The sequence below is a fragment of the Papio anubis genome, chromosome 18 (assembly GCF_008728515.1).
Source record: "Papio anubis isolate 15944 chromosome 18, Panubis1.0, whole genome shotgun sequence".
In the NCBI taxonomy this organism is placed as follows: domain Eukaryota; kingdom Metazoa; phylum Chordata; class Mammalia; order Primates; family Cercopithecidae; genus Papio; species Papio anubis.
The window spans coordinates 14,807,227-14,829,572 of record NC_044993.1 but is presented as its reverse complement, the minus strand read 5'-3'; the positions used below and the strand labels follow the sequence as shown (position 1 = coordinate 14,829,572).

The 22,346-nt window shown below is 60.4% G+C and overlaps 1 protein-coding gene across 6 annotated transcripts in view; it reads right to left on the bottom strand.

Moving 5' to 3' along the window:
* The window catches only part of BCAR1 (BCAR1 scaffold protein, Cas family member), a 40,854-nt gene that overhangs the window by 3,570 nt on the left and 14,938 nt on the right, over positions 1-22,346 (bottom strand). For 4 of the 6 annotated variants that reach the window (XM_003917186.4, XM_003917183.5, XM_009196874.4 and 1 more), the window contains exons 2-6: positions 11,112-11,732; positions 5,533-5,694; positions 5,240-5,356; positions 3,380-4,477; positions 2,385-2,474 (exon numbers count right to left, since the gene is read on the bottom strand). In XM_003917186.4, the coding sequence (XP_003917235.2) occupies positions 2,385-2,474; positions 3,380-4,477; positions 5,240-5,356; positions 5,533-5,694; positions 11,112-11,732 (2,088 nt within the window). Of the gene's footprint in view, positions 1-2,384; positions 2,475-3,379; positions 4,478-5,239; positions 5,357-5,532; positions 5,695-11,111; positions 11,733-19,289; positions 19,567-20,113; positions 20,294-22,346 lie in introns of those variants that run through there. The other 2 variants (XM_003917184.4, XM_009196871.4) reach the window with 2 other exon arrangements.

Genomic DNA, 22,346 nt, shown 5'->3' with positions numbered 1-22,346 from the left:
CAGCACATGACCACTTCTGAAAACACAGCGATCCCAGAGTTCTCTCTCTACAGACGGAGATATAGCCACATATATTGTTGATATTTCAGGAGGTTTTTTTGTTTTGAGATGGAGTTTCGCTCTTGTTGCCCAGGCTAGAGTGCAGTGGTGTAATCTCGGCTCACCGCAACCTCTGCCTCCTGGGTTCAAGCGATTCTTTTGCCTCAGCCTCCCAAGTAGCTGGGATTACAGGCATGTGCCACTATGCCTGGTTAATTTTTTTGTATTTTTAGTAGAGATGGGGTTTCCCCATGTTGGTCAGGCTGGTCTCGAACTCCTGACCTCAGGTGATACGCCCACCTCGGCATTCAGGTTTTTAAAACAATTATTATTTATTTATTTTGAGACAAAGTCTCACTCACCGCCCAGGCTGGAGTGCAGTGGCACGATCTTGGCTCACTGCAAGCTCCACCTCCTGGGTTCAAATGATTCTATCACCTCAGCTTCACAAGCAGTTGGGACTACAGGTGCATGCCACCACGCCCAGCTAATTTTTGTATTTTTAGTAGAGATGGGGTTCCACCATGTTGGCCAGGCTGGTCTCAAACTCCTGACCTCAAGTGATCTGCCTGCCTTGGCCTCCCAAAGTGCTGGAATTACAGTTGTGAGCCATTAATTTTTATTAATATATATAGTCTTGGGTCTCACTATGTGGCCCAGCTGGTCTCAAACCCTTGGCCTCAAGTGATCCTCCTGCCTCGGCCTCCCAAAGTGTTAAGATTACAGGTGTGACATTTATTCTTTTCTTGGGTGTTGTAATAGATTTAACAGGGGGTACAGGTACGGTTTTGTTATATGGGTACACTGTATCTGACAGGTAATTTCTCAGCCCTCACCCCTCCCACCCGGCCACGGTTCTGAGATGTCAATGTCTAGCCTCTCCTGAATGTCTCTATGTGCCGGGTCCTCCCCGAGAGTCTTCCACTCTTCACTGATCCTCACCGAGCTCTCATGAGACAGCTGCAGCCTCGCCGCTGTGCGTCGTGGGTCTCAGGCCCCTGCCTCTGCCACTTCCTTGACGCCCAGAAGGTGGGCGAGGGAGCTTTGACGGGTGATATTTTTATGTTCACTTTGTACTATCCTGTATTTTCACTTTTAAAATTATCTTCATGGGCCGGGCGCGGTGGCTCAAGCCTGTAATCCCAGCACTTTGGGAGGCCGAGACGGGCGGATCATGAGGTCAGGAGATCGAGACCATCCTGGCTAACACCGTGAAACCCCGTCTCTACTAAAAATACAAAAAACTAGCCGGGCGAGGTGGCGGGCGCCTGTAGTCCCAGCTACTTGGGAGGCTGAGGCAGGAGAATGGCGTAAACCCGGGAGGCGGAGCTTGCAGTGAGCTGAGATCCGGCCACTGCACTCCAGCCCGGGCTACCGAGCAAGACTCCGTCTCAAAAAAAAATAAAATAAAATAAAAAAAAATAAAATAAAATAAAATAAAATTATCTTCATAATCGGAATAAAGCTCCCTTAATATTTTTTTACATACCTCTTTCCTACCCTCAGGAAATGATTCAAAATATGAAGAAAAGTCTATTAATATGTCAGCATATAAACACAGCAGTGTATTTATAATAAGGGGCCAGATGTGGTGGCTCACACTGTAATCCTAGCATTTTGAGAGGCCAAGGCAGGTGGATCATTTGAGCCCAGGAGTTTGAGACCAGCCTGGGCAACATGGTGAAACCTTGTCTCTACAAAAAATACAAAATTCAGCCAGGTATGGTGGCAGGCGCCTGTAATCCCAACTACTGGGGAGGCTGAGACAGGAGAATCACTTGAGCCCAGAAGGCTGAAGTTGCAGTGAGTCGAGATTGCACCACTGTACTCTAGCCTGTGTGACAGAACAAGACTCTGTCTCAAAAACAAAATAAAATAATACTAAGGAAGTGTGGGTACAATACAAACATTCAATAGATGCTATGTGGTCTTTGAAGGAATCCACAAAGAATGCTTAATGCCATGGCAGATGCTGGGACAGAAGAGTCGAATGCCCACAGGACACCATCCCGGACACGCAGGGAGCAGCTTGGAGGAAGGAGCAAGGCAGAGCCAGCCCCGAGCCGAGCCTATGGCAGCTGTGAGGGGTCTATTTTCTGCTCTCACCCCACTCTCTAACTCCCTAAATGTCTCCAACAATTACTCTTGACAACTTTAAAATAAACCAAATGAAAAGATGAAGATGGTCAGGAGGCAGGGGGGTGGCAGGCTGGGCCCAGCTCTGAGAACTACCAGACAATGTGTGGGGAGAAGCTGGGGACCCGGGGTTGGCCCTGCGGGGCAAGAGCTGAGGGCTCAAGGGGTCAGCGGGCAAGGCAGGGCCTTGCTCTGCTCCAGGGCCTCACCTGCTGCAGCTCCAGCTGGCTCTTGCCCTGCCGCGTGATGCTGCCCTTTTCCAGCAGCTCCTTCTGGGTCTTTTCAAACTCCTCCTTCCCCTGGAGGGGAGAGACAGGGGCTGCACTGAGGCCAGTTCTCTTCTGAGCCAGAAGAGCAGGCCAGCCCTGTGGGGGCGCAGTGAGCTGAGTGGCCACCAGGTGGTGCTGTGCGCGCACGCATGCACACACGCACACAGACACACCAAACAGGCTGGCACATGCAGGGGCAGACACAGACACACATCCCCCAGGCTGACACATGGGGACACACACACACACCCCTTCAGGCTGGCCCATGTGGGGACACAGCCCCACATACACATACACAGGCTGGCACATGCAGGGACAGATAAGGTGGCTTCCTACGAAGCAGCCCTGGCTGCCCCTTTCACCGCCTGCCAGTCCAGGAAGAGACTGGGCATAGGGTGGGCCACCTGCAGAAAGGCCACAAGCTCCACCCTGCCTGCCTAGGCTCCCACACCAGGAATCAAACCCAATCTCTCCCTGTTGGCCTAAAGGCCTGGCCACCTGTTCCCTGCCCCTGGATGCCTTTCTGGCTCAGCTCAGCCTGGAATGTTCCTCACCGGGACTCCCACCCGGCTGGCACCGAGGCCTCTGCTCCAGGGCCTGGCCTGGGAGGAGCAGTCCCAGCCACCTCCTGCCACCTCCTGCTGCTCCCCCACCCTCGGAGGATCTTTCTCTGCATGCACATTTCTGCAGATCTGTCTCCCAACACAACAGTCACTGCTGCTGGTCACCGGACACACCAGCCCGAGGGACTCAATGAAGGACTCGATGACATGGCCATGCTAGCACATGGGGCCAATGTGGGATGAGGAAGGTCAGAGTGAGAGGAGGGTACAGGGCCTTGCCAGGGACCAGGCCCAGCTGGGAACAAATCTCCCCCTAAGCACGGGAGCCCCGTGCGGCAGAAGAGGAGCCGGGGCTGGGCAGGCGGCACCCACCTGCAGGTGGACGTAGTCATAGTCCTCCATCCAGCCCCCCTCGCTGTTCTCGTACTGCCCATCCGGCGAGTCCTGGGAGGTGAACTTAGGGGGTGAGGGCAGGGGCCGTGACTGGATGCTGCTGGTCTTGTCAGTGGGGTTGGGGTGCAGGGTGCCACCCCCCTCGGGCCCCGGAGCGGGGGCCTTGGTCCGTCTGAAGAGCAGCGAGGCATTGCCGTGCAGGAAGGAGGCCAGCTGCTTGGCGTCCTCGGGCACAGCCCGCGAGCAGGCCACCAGCCGGTCCAGGTCCTCAGGGGTGGCTCCAGGGCCTCCCCGGCCAGCGTCGAGGGCCTGACCGTGTGCCACCAGTGTCTGGTGCACGTCCTCCATCTTCTGTAGTTGCCGGCTAAGCTTGGCATGCAGGGCGCGGTCAGATGTGTGGGCAGCATTGCCCACGGCGCTGCGGGCAAACTCCAACAGCTCGTGGACGGCACTCTGGACGGCAGCCACAGCAGCCTGCAGGTCCTGCACCAGCGGCTCCTGCGGCTCAGAGGGGTTACGCCAGCTCCCAGTCCCACCGGCGCTGCCTGCCAGGTCCAGAAGGTGGGCAACGGTGGTGCTCACACCCTGCTGCAGCCGTGCCAGGGCCTCCACGGCAACTTCCAGCTCCAGGGGTTCCCGGCCCGGCCCCGCCACCTCCAAGGAGGATGCGGACTGGCTGCTACGTGTGCTGCCGGTGCTGGAGGCCGAAAGGCGCTTGCCATCCGCCGGGGCTTCACGTTCAGCTGGGGGAGGCACCGCATACACACCGTTGTCAACCGTGCCACCATCAGCCACCTCAGGAGGAAGCACCCGTTCACGGGGCACATCATACAGGGTGCCTGGGCCAGGCCGCCGCAAGCCAGGGGGCACGTCGTAGAGGTCAGGAGCCGGGGGCGGCACGTCATACACGTCCTCGGCCGGCGGGGAGTCTGGAGGGGGCACAGCCAGGACCAGTGGGGTGCGGGCCGGGTCAAAGGGCTTGGCCTTGGCGAAGGCGGGGGGCACATCGTAGGTCTCCTCACGGAGCAGCGGGCCATCAGGCACGTCCTTGCTCACCGATGGAGGAACGTCATAGACCTGGGGGGACAAGCGGCAGTCAAGGCTGTCCATCCGTCCATCTGCCCACCCCAGGGGCTGGGGGCAGCACCCAGCCACACACATGTACACACACACAGGCACACACGCAGCCCCGGCACACACATCCTTCACGATTCCCATCCATGACAGCTCTGGGACGAGCCGGCTCTAGAACCTGAAGGTGGGAGAACTTCCTCTCAAGGAATGACACGTGTTAATTCACATAATTGTGTCACTTCAGACTCACTGAAAGGTTAGCTCTCATACTGCCACTGCCACCACCATCATATCATGATTTCATCACCACCACCACCACTGTACCACCCAGTACCACCACCACGTGTGAACTTTCCACTCTGCAGCACGTGTGTGACTGAGCTCTGCAGGTATTATCAGGGGATCAAATTCTGGTTTGCTCCGGACAGTCCTGGTTTGTCCCTGATGCTCCCACATAATTACTAGTCCCCCCTTCACTCTTGGAAGTATCTCAGGTGACAGGACATACCCTGTGGTCACCTTGCACATACCCTCTCAGGAGCTCATGGGGAAGGCCTTCCCACAGGCGGCTCTGCAGACAAAGCAGCTGAGGCTCAGAAGAGAGCTCGGTTTCCTCTTCTATCAATGATCCAGTGAGGAGCAGAACCCGGGTCTGGAGCCAGTCTCTGCCTGCCCACCACCCCGAGCCCTGAAGACACTGGTCAGCACCCCAGTGCACACACCCAGACACCCCCCAGTCTCAGCCTGGCCCTGGCATGTGCTCACCGCGTGGTGGCTGGACAGTGGCAGGCCCTTCTCCACGCTGGGGGGCACATCATACACCTCCAGCAACGGGTCTCGGCCATTGGGACCCTTGACAGCCATGGGGGGCGTGTCATACACCTGGGGGCAGAAACAGTGGAGGGTTAATGGCGCCAGGGGGAATGGGAAAGGCAGAAACCCCACGGCACTGCTCCCAGGCCTGGCCAGGGCTGAGAAGATGCAGCTCCCTGCCCAGGGTCAAGCAGAGGCACAGACTCGCCGCCCTGCCCTCCCACTGCTGCGCACCCCACACCTACCTCCTGGCCATACTGGCTGGGAAGCAGCCCCCGAACCGGGGGCACATCATAGATGTCCTGTGACCCCGGGGCCAGCAGGTGTCGCGGGATGTCGTACTCGTCCTGCTCCGGCTGGGCGGCCTCATACACGTAGCCCTGCCCCACACGGGTGGGCACCACCACCTGGGGGCAGAGAGCTGACTTCACTGCTGCCCTCGAAGCGGCCCTCAGGGAGGCTCCACTCACACCTGGGAGCCACGTCCTTTTGGGAGGTGGGCAGGGCACACCAGGTGGAAGGGACGGGGCTCCCCAAGGACGCCAGTTCTCACCCACTCTGCACCCTCTGACCTTCCTCCAGCGGAACGTAGTGCTGGGTACAGCAAGAACCCCGGGTTTTATTCAGAGCTGCCTGGTCCTGGGCCAGGACACCACCATCTCTACAGCCTGCGGACCCGGAAGGCTCCACAGATGAGTATGGGTGTGAGCTGATGACGGTGGGGGACACCGGTGGGGTGAGGGGCTGGGGCCCTGGCTCTGGAGGGCACTACCCACAGGCAAGGAACCCCCCGTGACTGGGGCGCCCAGCCCCGAGGGACGAGAGGTCACGTCAGAGGCCTCGAAGCCTGCTGCCCACACCACCGAGCTGTAGCCTCAGAAGGATCGGCCCAGCAGGGGACTGCGTCCAGCCCAGGACCAGACAGAGCCTAGCACCCCCTGCCCCACCGCACAGCATGGGGAGACTCTGGAGGACAGGAGCAGAGGGGCAAGTTGAGCGTGTGCTGGGGGCCACAGCAGCTGGAACCAAGGCTGCCCTGCCTTGCCGTGCCTGCCCCGGGGGAGCTGCCTGCAGCAGGTTAGATCCCCAGCGACCTGAAAGGATGAGGCTTAGCCGGGGAGGCAGATCCAGGGCCAGCCCTCCCCTCCCCAGGCTCTCTTACCCTGGTCCAGAGCCCGGGGCGGCCAAGGCAGGCAGCACAAGCACCTGCCCAGGACCACGCTGCCCCTCACTAGTAATGGCCTGAAGGGGGTAGGGGCCATGCCAGGCAGCCTCATTCCCCAAAAGCCTCCCTGCCTTGGGGAGGACAAGGCCTCCCTGGTGGGATTCTCCAGCCCCTGGCACACTGCGCCCACACGCCTCCACTACCAGGCTCCCTGTTCAGCTGTCTCCACTGAAAGACCTTTTGTTCCCTCATCAAAGGGGATGTCTGGGACAGGGTTGACTCAGGGCCTCCCTGCACATCCCCCAGGGCAGCAGCGCCAAAGCAGCCTCTCCCTCGGGCCCAGTGCCCCTGAACCCCGAGAGGCCCTCCCAATGCAGGCAGGCGGCCAGCCCTGCTCACTGAGGGTGCTGTGAGGGGGTGCAGGGCATGGGGGCGGCAGAGGCACCCAGCACCCCCCAGCAGCCCCAGGCCTGGCAGAGCCCCCCGTAGCGCAGCAGAGCTGGGCCCACTGGGTCTCCAGCGCGCCTGGTAGCAGAGCCCCACAGGCTGGGGGCCTCCGCGGGGTGTCCCCACCCTCCTCCAGTTCGTCTGGGAGTGGATTTGGCGGCTGCCTCTCCAGACTCATCTCCCTCCACGCGCTCCAGACTTGAGTCTCCTCCAGAACTATTTTTAGACGCAGGGACCTGCCAACAGTGGTGCAGGCGGGGCGGAGGGACGTGGCAGGTTGGCTGGGCCTTGAGGCACGGCCTGAGGCTTCTCCAGGCCTCCCAGCCTCCCAAAGGCAGGTGGAGACCTAGCCCCAAGGCTCAGCCAGGACCCAGCACCAGCAGGAGGGAGGCATGAGCATCCTCCAAGAGCACCCCGCTGGTGGCTGTCCCAACCTCATGCAGTGAGGCCTAGGGGCGCAGCTGGACCCAGGCCAGCCTCCCCAGGCAAATGGCTGCCTGCCACTCTTGGAGCTGAGTCGGGTGGCAGTAGGCAGCCACAGTGACCAAATGTTTCTGTTAGAAAAACAGAGCAAGGCAGCCACCAGCGGAAAACGCTCATTAGGGGAATGACGCTGCTAATCACAGGCCACCCTGCTACACACCTGAGACCCCACCAGCAGGCCCTGGAGGTCCCCTGGGGGTTAGGGGAACACAGCCAGAGCCCAGGAGGAGGGGACAGAGTCACAGACACTGACATAACACCCACACGGTCTCTGACACACACGCCTCATACAAGCAGGGAAAACACAACACAGGCCAACTGCCAGGTGCACGCACAGAACCCAGGCAGCACCAGGGCCAGGGTGCTGCCCCTCTCCTCCCCCAGGATCAGGCATCAAGCAAGGGGATGAGTGAACTAAGGAATACATCCCAGACTCCCAGTCAGGGTCCAAGAGGCAGGCATCAGGTTGGAAGAAGGGGACAAGGTAGGCCCCCACCCTGGAGCTCAGTGGCTGGTCTCCCCCTTCTGCAAAATGGGTGTCACCCCTGACCTGGGCTGGCTCCTGGCTCTGGCATCCCCAGGTCCCCATTCAGGAGCCTCGTTTCCTCCTCGGGAAATGAAGCACCACAGGAGCGCTGTGACCACGGCCACCAGGACACACCCAAGTGCGAGGGGCTCACCCGACCTGGGTCATGGTGGCCTGAAGGGCCAGCACCACAGCCCGCTCCCCTCCCTCCCCAGCTCCAGGCCCCCTGGCCTGAGGTCCCAGCACATGGGGGCCTGGGGCAAGATGAAGCTTCTAGGGCGAGGAGGGTGAAACTCAGGCCCAACAGGACCGCGTACACACCTGACCCCAGGCCATGGCTGTCTCCTTGGGCACTGACCAGGGTCACGACCTGAGTGACCTCCCACAGATGCCTTCCCCAGGAAGTCCCACCTGCCCATGAAAGAGCCTATGCCCTCAGATTCCTACAGACCACACCCGGCCCAAAGAGTCTCGATGCCGGTGTGGCCCTCACTTCTCCCCCAGCCATACGGGCCACCAGGCTCCCATCTCAGCACCCGCTGGACCCTGCTCCAGGCCCCAGGGGTCTGACCCTCCTGTCCACCACCCTTGTTACTCACCCTCTTGGCTTCCTGAGAGCCAGTGTCCATCCTGCCCACACGCCGTCCTGGCAAGGGCTCCTTGTCAGCCCAGCCAACCACTACCCTGGAACTGGGAGACTCAGTTTCCCAGGCATTTGAGGGGCAGGCCTGAGGCTTAAAGGGGAGGACATGGAGGTTCAGACACAGATGGCCCGCAGCCAGGTGTTACCGCCATGTCACTGTACTGAAGACACGAGCAAATGGAAACTGCCCAGGGCCCGTCCCAGCAGAGGGGGCAACCCAGTGACATCCAAGGCGGCTCAGGGAGAAGCTTTAAGAATGCAACAAAATTCTTTTGATATCTAATGTTGGATTTATAACTTTGAAACGCAAAACTACATGTACAAATCTGTGAAATACAGGGCAGATGCTAGACAAAATATGCCAGAATTTCCCAGTGATTACCTCGATTGGAAAATTTCATCTCCAGACTTTTCCATACATTATGCATTTTCTACAGCAAACAAGCATTGCTTTTGTGACCATAAAATACAAGCAGACACAATAAGGACTGGCAGGGCTTTCCTAGGGGAGAGCAACCGGGCCCAGGACGTAGGGCTCTCCTTCCTGGGCCATCAGCCAGGTCAGGGCCCTTGTGGCACAGGCCTGGGCAGCTCCACCAGAGGCCATGGGCAGAGAAGGACCCAGCTGGTGGAGCCCCTGATGTAACTGAGCAGGCCCCTTGCCGGAGAGGGAAACAGAACAGCTGCCATAACAAAGGCTTGAGGCCAGGCTCTGTCTGGGGGTCTCGCTGCTGCTCCCCAGCCCACAGGGCTTCCAGCCGCACCAGGACAAGCTTCACTGCAAAGGCGGGAGAGGAGGAGAGGGGGTGTGCCTGACCCTGGGGCATGTGGAGTGTGGACTGTGTGTGTGTGTGCATACGCACATGCATTTGTACGTTTGTGGGATACTGGTGGGTGCATATGCTTTGTATGTGTGGACGTACACGTGTCTGTGTGGGGTGTGTATGCATGTGTTTATACATATGGGGTTTGGGTGTGCACATGTTCATGGATATGATGTGTGCATGTGTGGGCGTATTCGTGTGTCCATTTGTGGGGTATGGGATGCAGATATGTGCATATCTTCATGCACATTCATGTAGCGCATGTGTGTGCTCGTGCATATGGTGTGTGCACGGGTGTCTGTACCTGTGGGGTACAGGTATCATGCACGTGTGTTCATTTGTGTGGAGTGTGGGTATACATGGACCATGGTCTAAGGCTCCCCCACAGGACGCTGCTCCCTGCTGCCTCCCCGGGGGATAATAGGACCCTGCTCCTCTTGCTAAAGCCAGTGTGGGAGCAGCCCCACCCAGGCAGCCTCACACCAGCCAGGCTCACGTCTGACCAGATGGCTGAAGGAGCAGGTAGAGCAGGAAGTGGGAGCCAGTGACCCAGGTTCCCCTGGCGGCCAGGTTTGGTGGCCCATGTCCATGGAGTCCCACCTGCCAATGTCCTCCGGTCACACCTCCTGGGTACCAGGCCACCCATGGGCAGGGGTGGGGGTAACTCCCTGCTGACGTGCTGCCCAGCTGGCACCAATGAGTTCTCCACCTTAGCCCTAGGCTGAGTGTCCACTTGGCCAGTGTCTCTCCAGACACAGGTGGCTCTAGACGGGACACAGCAAAAACAAGGCTTGGCCTGGGTCCTGGGAAGCTGACCCCAAACAGCCTGGGCGGCTATGTCCCCCAGGAGTGCTGAGACAGCAGCATGGGCTGGGTTTCTCAGGTCCTCCTGGTGAGCCCTAAGAAGCAGGCAGGAGAAGACGAGAGACCCTGAGACACCCTCTCCATGTCTAGGCCTGGAAACTCCACACCCCAGCTCTCAAGGGGGCTTTGGCACAAGGGGAACGGACCAATCAAAGGTGAGAAAAGGTTGCTCCTGCTGCAGCCAGTGGACCTCGCCGCCCTCTCCAGTTCTGACTCCTTCCTACAGGCAGGTGAGCTTGAGAGGCAGGGGGCCTGTGGACTTGGGGAGTGGGCTCAGGGTCTGGAGGCCAGAGATATTGTTCCCAGGCCCAGCATCCCATTGGCAAGAGCTCAGGAGGCTCTCAGAGTAGCCCTCCTCTAGCAATTCCAGGGGCAGTGTCCTCCCAGGAGTCACATCCAGATCACCGTAAGCACCCACTGGACCCTAGCATCCCCCATAAGAGGAGAGGGGTTGGCCCGTGGAGGCAGGGGCGGTCAGAAGATGTGCTGGAACCCCATCTAGACGCTGACACGTAAACCCAGAGGGCACAGCATGAGCATGAAGTGGCTGGCCTCTCCCTCGCAGGGGCCCATGTGCCAAGCCCCGCCTGCCCACTGGAATGCCTCAACATTCTGATCCCTGTGGTGACACCGCTACTCAGATTGGCTTGGCTGAGGCCAGCGGGGCGTCTCCCCTCTGGGTCCATTCACATCCATCTTCCCCAGACAAATGAACACTCCCCAAACACTCACTTCCCATTTTGACCCCAGACCAAACACACAGCCACTCCTGGACGGCCAGTGACTGAAGGTGGCTGGGCCCTTCTGTGCCCGGAAACCAGGTCCTGGGTCTATACCTGTGGGGCTGCACGACTGTGCCAGGACAGCCTTACCTTTGCCGGGGGCTTTGTGCCCTCCCAGCTGCGTGTGTCCATGGACGGGGGGACCTGGTAGATGTCATGCCCCATCCCGGCAGAAGGCGGCACCTGGTAAATGTCCTGGGCGGGGCCTCCAGGCCCTGGGGGCACTTGATACAGGTCTGCGGCGGGGCTGGGAAACTGGTGATGGGGCGTCTGCTTCGAGAAGGTGGATGTCTGCTTGGCTGGGGGCGACTGGAACTGAGGGCTGGGACCCGGGGCTTGGTAGAGGCCTTGCTGAGCCTTGCTGGGAGTGGGCACCAGGTAGACACTGTCAGGCTGGGGCTGGTAGGTGGTGGGGAGCATGGGCGTGTACTGGGAGGCCGGAGGCGCCGGGGCATGGAGGCCAGGCTGAGGCTGGGCCGGGATGGTGGGGGGGCCGGGGCCAGGCCCTGCTGGCTTCTTATCATACATGCCCACCAAGATCTTGAGGCGGTTCCCAGGAACAATGCCCTGGCGCCCGTGCAGCGAGCAGAGCCACCAGCCGTCCAGGCCCTGCGTGTCCTGCTCCAGCACCGTCATGATGTCACCCTTTCGGAAGGACAGCTCATCTGGGGACTCGGCCACGTTGTCATAGAGGGCTTTAGCCAGCACGTTCTGGGGAGAGAGGACACAGGTGTGAGACCAGGAGGATGTTCATGGGGCGTCAGGGGATCCCCAGCTCCTGCCCCATCTGGGGAGGTGCCCAGCTTTGACACTGGGAAAATAACTTAGTGGAGTTTGGTGAGATCATTGTGCCTTTGCCTCCAATGTCTCCATCTGTTCCCCAGCAGAAAGGCCCAGCTGAGCCTGGCCTTTCTTTCCACTGCACCTGTAGAGCACCTCAAAATCCTCTTGACCACTGCCACCACCAAAACTCCAGGGATGACCCTCAAGATACCCTTAAAAGCCCCACCCAAGGCCACTCTGCTACCTGGACCAACACAGGGAGAGCGGCAGTAACAACGACAACGCTGCCAAGTTAAAACAAATAGCAAATGGTTCTCTCTTGAGATGCACGAAAATAATCTGACAAAAAGGACAGCTTCTTAGGATAAAAAACTGAACAAAAATGAAAGGAAGCTTCCTTAACAAAGTCCATCTACCCAAAATCCAAAAAGTCAGTAATTAGTTTAGAAACTTCAAACACCTTCCCCAAGGGTGGGAAGCAAACAGGAGGCACGCCCTCCCGGGCCTGGCCCCGCTGCCCTCAGCAAACCCTCTCAGGGCAGGGCACATCCTCCATGTGGCCCAGGAGCCAAGCAGTCGGAGAGGGACTTGGAGGAGGCTGTGGGATCAGAGGCATGAGGGCGATGGTGAGGGCAGGTGCAGAGCCTCGCTGGGACACAAGAGCCCAGGCAGGGAGGCCTCGCAGTTTCCCGCCACACCCCTGCGTCCTTGCCCCTGCTGCTGCTGCCCCATTGAGGTGCCAGGCGCAGGATGCGCCCAGAGAGACAGAGGGTCCCTGGCTGGAGGGTGTGGTCGGTTCCAGCAGAAGGCAGGTGTGAGGGAGGCACGGGGTGAGACAAGGCCAGGGCTGCAGCCCCTCCTAGGGCGGCCGAGGGCTGCATGGGTTCCACAGGGGCCCCAGACTTCACACACAGGGAAGCCGGGTCTGAGAAAAGTGCCAGGCTGGCTGGGTGGTGACCCGACTGGCTCCAGCCACCCCACCAGCCTGGCCTCAGGTCTGGGCTGCCCTGCAAGGTCCCTCCTTGGAGTCTCCTGGGGTCTTAGACATGCAGCCTGGTCGAGACTGACTCAGAAATGGGACCTGGGTTCTGGCCAGCCAGTAGCTGTGTGACCATCCCCACTTGGGCCCAAGTCCCATTTTCTGGACTCCATTTGCAAGGAGTGAAACAAGGAAGAAAGGGCCACGCCTCCTTGGGCAGAAACAGGAAGCCAGAGCCTGGGCCTTGGGGCAGAGTGGGGGTGACACCTCTTCCAAGTCCCTAGGGCCCAGCCTCCCCTACACCAGCAGGGACTGGACAGAACCCCTCTGAGCTCCGTCTCCCTGGCCGGCATCAGAGGGCAATGGTACACCAGGCAAGCAGCCTGAGTAGGCAGTAGGTGCCCCAGGTCCCAGGAGCAGACATTCAGACCCCACAGCTCATTTGCCCTGGCTGGGCGTCATCAGCTGGGAGCCTATTTCTCCAGAGCAGCTAGGAGCCTCCAGTCCCTAAAAGGGCCACAGGCTAGAGTGTGGGGAGCCAGGAGGAGCAAGGCCCAAGGGATGGGCCAGGGGGCAGCTCAGAGAAGGCAGGCCCAGGTGGAGTCACATCAGAGCCAAGGTGAGCGCAAGGGCAGAGGCCCTAGATGGCTGCAACACTGTTCACACCACAATTATAACAGAATGAAAAAGGAACTCAAGTGAAAAGCCCGCCTCAAGAAAACATCCTGTGAAACGTAAAGACAGGAGAGGGTCAGGACGACTCCAGAGGTGTCTGAGACATTGGAGACACTTTCTCTTCCTGTTTTTCAGGAATGAGTGTTTCTTGCTTTGGGGCTGAAAAAATACACATAAAGAAAAAATAAAAAAAACAGTGGACTGTGTCCCAGGCTCTGAGGCAGAATGGGACAGGCACTGCGGCAGGTCCAGGGGCCAGAGCCCCACAGAGGAGCGGGAGGGCGGGGGCTCTCCTGCAGCCCACCCGTGCTCAGGGCCCCCATCCCAGGCAGCCAGCAAGACAAGCATTTCCCAAATATGGTCTGCAGCCTGCCTCTGGGAATCACAGTCCATCAGGGGGCGGGCCACCCTCCCCCAGTGACCCTACACACCACAGAGCTGCCCCTCCAGGTCCCCCAGCCCCTGCCCTGGTGACCACAGGAAGTGCCAGCAGAGTGAGTCACAGGAAAATTCCCCTCCAGCCAAGTCAGAGAAGGTGGGGGTTTAGACAGAGGGGACCGCCCTGCGAAGGCCCCTCACCTCCTAGAAGGGCGGCCCAGGAAAGGCTGGCAAAGGCCCCGCCAGGCAGGGCCAGGCACTCAGGGAGACTGAGGGATCACAGGCAGGGAGGCCGGGGGCTCTGCAGAGGGAAGGGCCCGGCAGGGAGGGAAAGTCCGGCCCAGGTGAGTGGCTGTGGCCTCTGGCCTCAAGGTCCAACCCCTCCTGGAATGAGCTCATTGATTGGCCACAGCCCAGTCTGGGGCCACTGAAGCCAGGCTGGGAAGCACCTCACAGGCTGGGCACGTGGCACCGGGCGCCTGGCACCAGGAGCTCCCCTGCCTGCGTCAGCTGGCGTGCCCCCGCCCAGCCTGAGCTCTGGACACCGCTGCTGCTGGTACACAACCGACCACTCCAGCTGGCCAGGGCCCCGCCTCTTTGGGCCTCTCTGCCTCCCCGTCTGTTCCCCAAGGACACACACTCCTTCCTCCTCACTAGGCAGCAGCTAAGACTCAGACCTGGGCCCCGCTGTGGGACTTTGGGCAAAGCCCTTAGCCCCTCTGAGCACTTAGATCCTCTCTGCTGGATGACAGCCCTGGTTTCATAGGATTGTTCTTTTTTTTTTTTTTTTTTTTTTTGAGACAGGGTCCTGCTCTATTGCCCAGTAGCACGATCATGGCTCTCACAGCATCCACCTCCCAGGCTCAAGTGATCCTCCCACCTCAGCCTCCTCCCACCTCAGCCTCCCAGGTAGCTAGGACAACAGGCACGCACCACCATGCTCAGCTAATTTTGTATAGAGATGGGGTCTCCTTATGTTGCCCAGGCTGTTCTCAAACTCTTGGGCTCAAGTGATCCTCCAGCTTCGGACTCCCAGAGTGCTGGGATTACAGGCGTGAGCCACTGTGCCCAGCGCACACTGTTCTTTTAACAAAAGATTCGCCTGGCCCTTGCTTCAGCCGGGCTCCGAAGAGATAGCGCAGGCCTAGTGGACGAGGCCTCTGTCTGAACAGGGCCTATACTGTAGTGGGACAGAAAGACAGCAAACAATTTGCTCTCATGGGGAAGAAAGTGGGGGGCCAAAAATAATGTGGGAGAAGGCCTTTGCATACAGGGTCAGAGATGGCCTCCCCAAAGAGATGATATTCCACAGGATTCCCGTCTGGGAAGAGCATGGGGCAGAGGAAGGGCCTCAGGCAGGGGGCTGGAGCAGGGAGGCAGGCTGTGACCCTGGAGCGGCAGAAAGACTCACGCCACAGACTCCATGGGTGATGCGTGCACAGCTCAGTGAACGTCATCCACACAACCAGCTTCCCATGGCCAGATAAGCCCAGACAAGCAAAGCGCACACCACCTCAAGCATTCCTGCTCTGGAGATGCTCGCAGGCCCCCCAGCAGCCTCCCCCGGAACCCCTGCCATGCTCCAAACTGGAGGAGAGGCCAGCCTCCCTAAGCCTACTTTCCTGGCCTCCGGCACTGCTGGGCCTAGGGCATGACTCAAGCTGGGCCAGTCAGGTGCTCCTGCCCAACTTCTCAAGGGATACAACTGTGACCTCAGATGGGGTGCAAAGCCAGTCCAGGTGGACACTGTCAGTCACCTGTGTCCAAGGCACAGTGGAGGCTGCTGAGTCTCTGGTACCTCACTCCTGCCGCACCCCACTCCCACTTCAGGACCTGCTGGACTATCATCCCGTCCAGGAAGGCTCCTCCTGGGACACCCCCTTCCCTCGGCCCCCACCTCACAGTACCACCTAGCATGTCTTGACATAGCCCAATTCACACCCCTGGACCCCAGGCACCTGGGACAGGAGGACAAATCTACCTCCTTCAGAAGGGTAGCTCCAGGGTATGTGCACCAGAGGAACCCAGGAAGGCCCTCGAGGGCTCGCTCATCCCAGAGGGCAGGGCCAGAGGAGGAGATCCCCAGCCTGATGCCAGCACTCCCCAAACAATATCCCAGCTGTTGCACATGGGAGCTGACAGGACTGCCCCACAGGCTCTGCCTGGCTCTGAGAATGGCCCTCATTGTGTCCCTGGGGCCCGCCTGGGCACCAGATCCACCCGGGCTGGGCAGGCAGGCCCTGAGAAGCAGAGTGGCTGGGACCAGGGCTGCGGGTGGCACACGTCAGGGAGAGCTGCAGCCGTCGGATGGGTGTTGGGTTCTCCTCATTGGCTCTGCCAGCTGCCTTGGGAGCCCTGGACATGCTGTGGCTGTCCCCAAACTCTGACTCTGGGTTGGGGGGAAGCTGGTGTCGGGGAGTGGTAAGGGGAGATGCTGCTGCTCCAAGGAGCCTTCCCTGGTTGCCTGAAGGGACAACCGAGGAGTTCTCAGGAGCAGGGCCAGCCCGAGCCAACTGCAGAGAACACTGCAGGTATCACCGCTGACCAAAACCCTCTCTGCCAGGCCTGGCTCACATCTGGCCTGCACCCTTTCACCCAGCAAATGTGACTTCAGCACAGCACCCACAAGCCAGCACAAGGTGGGAGCTGGGAGAAAATGGCAAGAACTCCTGGTCTCTGCTCAAGACCCCGGGGTTGGGAGCAGACAAGGAAACGGGTAACACCACCACAGCTGTCACTAGGTTCAAAACAGTAAGAACAGCACAGTTCCTCCCTGCCGGAGGCAGAGCTCTTTCCCTCACAGCCACCAGCTCATTTAACCCTCAAAACAACCCCATAAGACAGAAATACCTGCATCTTACTAGACAGGAAAACCAAGGCTCAGAAGCTCCCTGACAGTCCAGGGTCACTGAGTCCAGAAGCAGCAGAGGCCATCCCCAGGCTGAGACACAGTAGAGCCGGGTGGCTCCACTTTATCTCCACCCAGGGGTGATGCCTGGGTTCGTAGAAACCACGAGAGGAAATGTCACGGGCCTTTCCCACCGCTCCTGTCCACACCCCCAACACACACATGCACCCGCCCCAGCACAGAGCCTCACACACAGCAGGCACTTGGGAAACACTGCTTTCTTTCATACCCAGAACCGTCACAAACTTGGGCCAAGTTTATTTCTGGAGCATTCTATTTGCTTGTCCCAAAGAGCCTCCATGGCCAACGGATGCAGGCCCAATGAGCGTGCGCCCAACCGGCCATCCGCACCCGGGACCCACCTGGAGGGGTCCTGATCACCCCACTTGGCCCTGGCCTCAGGCTCTGAGGGGCACCTCCTCTTCCCTCCTCCATGTCCCCATCCTGGGTGGAACTCCAGGACCTGCCAGTTCAGTGGCATCTTCCCCTAATACTCCCACAGACAACTGGGTGGCCAGGGTGTGGGCTCAAGTCCTGGGTGCCCGGGTGGCAGGCAGCAAGGGCGTGGGCAGATCACATAGCCTATGCGCGGGGCCCACGTTCCAGAGCCACCCCAGGGGAGCATGGCTCCTGTCCTGCCGGCCTTAGTAGGGCGTGAAACCTCGGAGAGGATGAGGCAGGGAAGGCGTGCAGGCCCTCAGCCCCACGCGTGACACTCAGCAGCAGGAGGGAATAAAAAGACACCTGTGGGGTGGCCACTGCCAAGGGTGCCCTGACACAAGCACAGAGCACAGCCTGGCTTTCGTTGCAGCGCCACAGCAGATGCCTTTATGCCCAGGCCAGCTATGGTCTGGAAGCACGCCCCAGCCCCTACTCCTGCCAGGGCATCCCAGGCACTGTCCCTAAGAGGCTGGGCAGAGGAGGTGGCATGGGGAGGGCCCTCCTGCTTCAGGACATGGAATCTGCAACCCAAAACACCCCACGGACAGTGGGGACGGCTGGCAGGCCCCAGGCCTGTACCCCTGCAGGCAGGATCAGCGGGGTTCACTCAAGTGGACTTGCTGGAGCTCATGCTTATGATCCGGACTTTTGGCAGAGAGTTCAGTGTGAGGCTGACCCCTGACTTCAGAGACAGCAACAGGCCCAGAATAGGGGTAGCTCCCACCTTCAACCCCAGTTGAGTCATCAAGGAGGCTGGACCCGCCCCTTCACCCTACTTCTGCCCCAGACTAGCACCTAGAGGTGGGAGGAAGTCAGGGCAGCAAGATGCAGATGGAGCCAGGGCCTCTCCCGTGCTCAGAGGGCCAGGAAGGGCCTGACAGAGGGCAGAGCCCCGCCCTCTTACAGGGAGACCACCCTGCAGCCCCTTTTTTGGGGGCTGAAGAAGAGGCTTGCCCAGTGTCTCTGCTGGAGAAACATCCCTATCACCCAACTCCACGCCCCACACTTCAAGTCTGACTCCAATACTGCCTCCTCCAAGAAGCCCCCCTGGAGCGCACCTCCCCTGCTGGTTGGTTCTAGCTGCTTCAGCTGGCTGTGGGCTCCTGAGGTCAAGGGAAGAAGTTGTCCAGGCTCAGGAGAAAAGGGAGTTAGGACCCACTAAAGGGACAGTAGATGCCAGCAGAGGGCCACAAAGGCACAGCCTTGGAACCAGAGGGTCCCTACCAAGTTGATAATCCCAAAAGAGCATGGTGGTCCCCCAAGGACCAGAGCTTCCTCAATCCCAGACTGGGAATTCAGAAGCCACATGTGGTGCTGCACTGGGGGCCATGTCAGGAGACCAGGTTCTGGATCCAGTTCTGAGGACAACTAACTGTCTCTCTGTACCTCAGTGTCCCCATCTGCACCATCCGTATAATGGGAAAGGGGCTTGAAGAGCTGTCTCAGGGCCCTTCCTGCACAGACAGGAGGCCCTAGTGGCACTGTCCTTATTTCCATTCTTTGCCCAGACCTGGGGCCATGGTACCAGTCCATAGGGCTCACCTTCCTGCTCCGACAAACAGTAACGGCCAGAGGCTCCAAGCCTCCTGCCCCAGCCCAAGGTGACTTTCCTGGCAGAACCTGGAACTGCCCTGCCCTGCCTCCACCCAGCTCCCAAGCAAGCAGTGCCAGCAGGAAGCGTCAGCAGCTCCTCCCCAAAGCTCCTTTCCCCACAGCCCCGCCGCCCCGGTACCTGGGCCCCGATTCTCCAGGCACCCCGACACCTGCTCTCACAGGCCAGCCAGTCCCCACCACCCAACCCTCCACCGAAGGAAAGGAATGAGCACAAGAGGGGGCGTGCCCCGGCCCAGGGCGATGGGAAACATCTCACCTGGCCGAATCCATTAAGGAAATCAACCCATGGTCATTCTGAGGTGACCAAAAACGCAGCGGGACCCAGGAGGAGTGCGGGAAAGGAAACCAGGGACTCTTAAGAGGGAACGGGAGCCTTGTGGTGGCAAAAGGAGCTGCCGTTCCCGATATGCAACCCAAAACCCCATCTTCCGGGTCGTAAGCCCCTCACCACGCACCCCTAGGCAAATCTCAGCTTTCCCAGCTCCCTCACCTCGGCCCAGCGATCAGCCTCTCTGACCCTCGAGAGGCAGCCCCGCCCCTGCTCTAGCTCTGTGGGTCCCCCAACCATGGACTCCAAAGCCTTCACGTTCACATTGTAGAACCCGGCCCCGGCCCACTCCCGTGACTCTCGTGTGCAGCTAGGACTCCTGTAGCCAGCCAGGACGCGGCTTCCACCGGCGCTCGGCGTGCAGGGCTGCAAAGCCCGCGGCGCGCCCGCCCCCACCCCCGCTCCGCTCCCGGAACCCAGCGCCGGCGGCCGGAGTGAATCATTAACCGGACCCGGGTGCTCCGGCCGCACAGCCTTCCCCGCTGGCGCCAAGCACTTGCCCGCCCGGCCTCGGTCCCCCGGAGCTCCTCCCTCTCCGGGAGCGGTGGGCAGTCCCACGCCACACCAGACGGACCACCCGCCCGAGACTCAACGGTCCCTCCTCGCAGCCGAGGAAACAGGTTCGGAGGCAGGGCGCAGAGGCCCAAGGTGACACAGCAGGCGGCCGCCGGCCGGGGAGCGCGGGCCCCGCCAGTCACTTTCCCGACACAGGCATCTTCCTGCCGGTTGGCGGCCCCCGTGCCCGGCCCCGCCAACGCCCCCGAGGCGCGCAGGCTCCGGAGCCCCCGCGGTTCCTGCCTCCCGGCTCCCCGACCAGGGCGGAAGGAGGTCCCGGGGCCGCGGATCCCGGTCGGCGGTTCCCAGGCCCCGCAGGTCCGGCAGGAAATGCCGCTCACTTAACCCCTTCCAGCCCGCGCCAGACCCGGAGCCGGCAGGGCTACCGCCTCGAAGCCCAGACGCGGCCCGGCCCCGCCTGCCGCCCTCACCAGGTGGTTCATGGTGTCCAGCGGGCCTGGGGCCCCGGCTCCCGCGGTGGCGCACACCGAGCTGCTCTGGCCGCGTGCCCTCGGGGCTCCGAGAGCGCCACAGCTGCCCCGCTGCCGCCGCGCAGCTGCCGCCTCGGCCACCCAGAGCCGGTCCAGCCGCGATCCGCCAGCCGCCGCGGCCCAGCCGGCCCAGCCCGATCCCAGCATGCCCGGCCGCGCGCGCCCATTGGCCGCCGCCGCTCTCCATGCAAATGAGCCGCCTGTCAGGGGCGCGGGCGCGCAGACAGAAGCCCGCCCAGTAGGGGCCGCCCCCCGCCCCGCCCCCCACCTCCCACCCCGAGGCTCCGGGCACCCGGCCGAGGCCAGGCTTCCAGCCTAGAGCGCAGGACACCGCTCTCCAACAAATCCAAGTCCCCGCCTTCCACCCGGGCGAGAACGCACCGAAGGCCTATGCAAATGCCTCCACTTCTGGGAAGGCTGCCCGGATTGCCTTCCTCCTCCAGAGCCGAGCCACGGCGTCAAGTCGACTTCTGTCTTTCCCGCTAACAAACCCCAGGGCATTTATCGCGTGTCGATGGGCCGTGGGACTCAGATCTGAATCTAGTGGGAAAGGGGAGGGGGCGTGCGCCAGCCTGCAGGAGAAGAATTACCACCACCACAGCTCCGACTGTAGACGGGCCCACCGTGTAAAGACCCTAGGAAATGAAGCCTCAAGCAAGGAGGCTGGCGAGCTCTCAATCCAGCACTTTTCACGGGCAGCACCTATCTTCCCCTGCATTGTGCCGACATCTGGGGACTCCAGCTGAGTTGATCTGCCTCCTCTCATTACTCATTCCTAGGCTCAGCCTAAAACCTGGGCCCAGTACCCTCTTGAGTCCTGCTCCAACTCATCTGCTTCAGCGATATGGGGTAGGAGGGCGGCACTGGGGGAATGAGGGAGACAGAAGGAAGAATCACCCAGGGGAAACGGAGTGGAGACAACCTTGGCTGTCCTGAGTTGCCCCTTGCTCGGCTGCAGGTCAGTGACTGTCACCCCCTGCAGCAAAACCACGGTGCCAGAGCCCCTGGGCCTGGTCAGGGATGTACAACCTGCAGTAAGAACGTAAGACGAGCCTGGTCCAGACCAGACAGGACCCTCAGTCAACAATCCTGGGCCACTGGCTGAGCAAGGGGATGCCATGGGGCAGCTCCAGTGGCAGGGAAGCAGCGGGGTGGACCCGGCTGCCCACAGCAGAGAATTCTCAAGCGTGGCCTATGACAGACATAAGCCTAGGTGGGCCTGCAGCCGCCCCTCTGCCTGACACCCAAGGCTCAGCCTACACAGCACCTGGCGAGATGTGCCGCCTTGGCAGACCCTCTCCCCTCTCTGGGCTCCTTTCTCATCTGAAAAGGGGCTAGGGCAGCCCAGGTTTGGCTGCTCAGGTGCTCTGGGGAGCTTGTTTAAAAGCAGACTCCTGCGTCCCACCCCTCCCAAAAAACTGGACGTCTGCATTTCCTCAATATTTGGCTTGGGAACCACTGGCCAGAACTCACAGCACAGCGGGTGAGGAAGGACCAGTGGGATGGGACACAGCATGACCCAGAGTCCTCAGGAGGAACAGAACAGCTCGGCAACACCCTATGCCTCCTGGACACAGCCCACCTCACCTCAGAAGAGGAGCCAGCCTTCAGGGAGGCTGCCTGGAGCATCTCCTCCTGCTTGTTCCCAAGAGCTGTGCCCGGCCCCTCCTGCACTGACCCTGTCCAGCCACCACTCCTCAGCCTGACTGGCACACAAACCAGCTTCCCAGAGAGCAAGTCTGAACCAGTGGGACCCTCAGGAGCCTCAGGTGATCCCTGGGCCTCCACTTCTGTGGGAAGGGGAGACCAGGCCTCATGGGCAGGCAGTGAGTGCCCTGCTGGCAGGGCTCCAGGCAGGAGTCTGCAGGGACGGGCAGGGACACAAAAGGCCTGGCCCTCAAGGGAGCCAGCCCCTGCTCCATCCTATTTGGCCAAGGAGAGGGGTGCAGAGAGGAGGTGGATGGCTGGGACCCTGAGGGATGGGGCCCTCCTCCCCCAGGAGCTGGATTAGAGCAGCACTGGGGGTGGGGCTGCTGGTGTGAGCGGGAGGCAGCAAAGGGAACAGGCTCCGACACAGGCATTTCAAAAATTTGCTCGTTTTCCACTTAAATTCCCTCCCCCCAAAGCCTGTGCCTCCCAGAATGGCATTTCCGCTTTGGAAACAAGGCCCCAG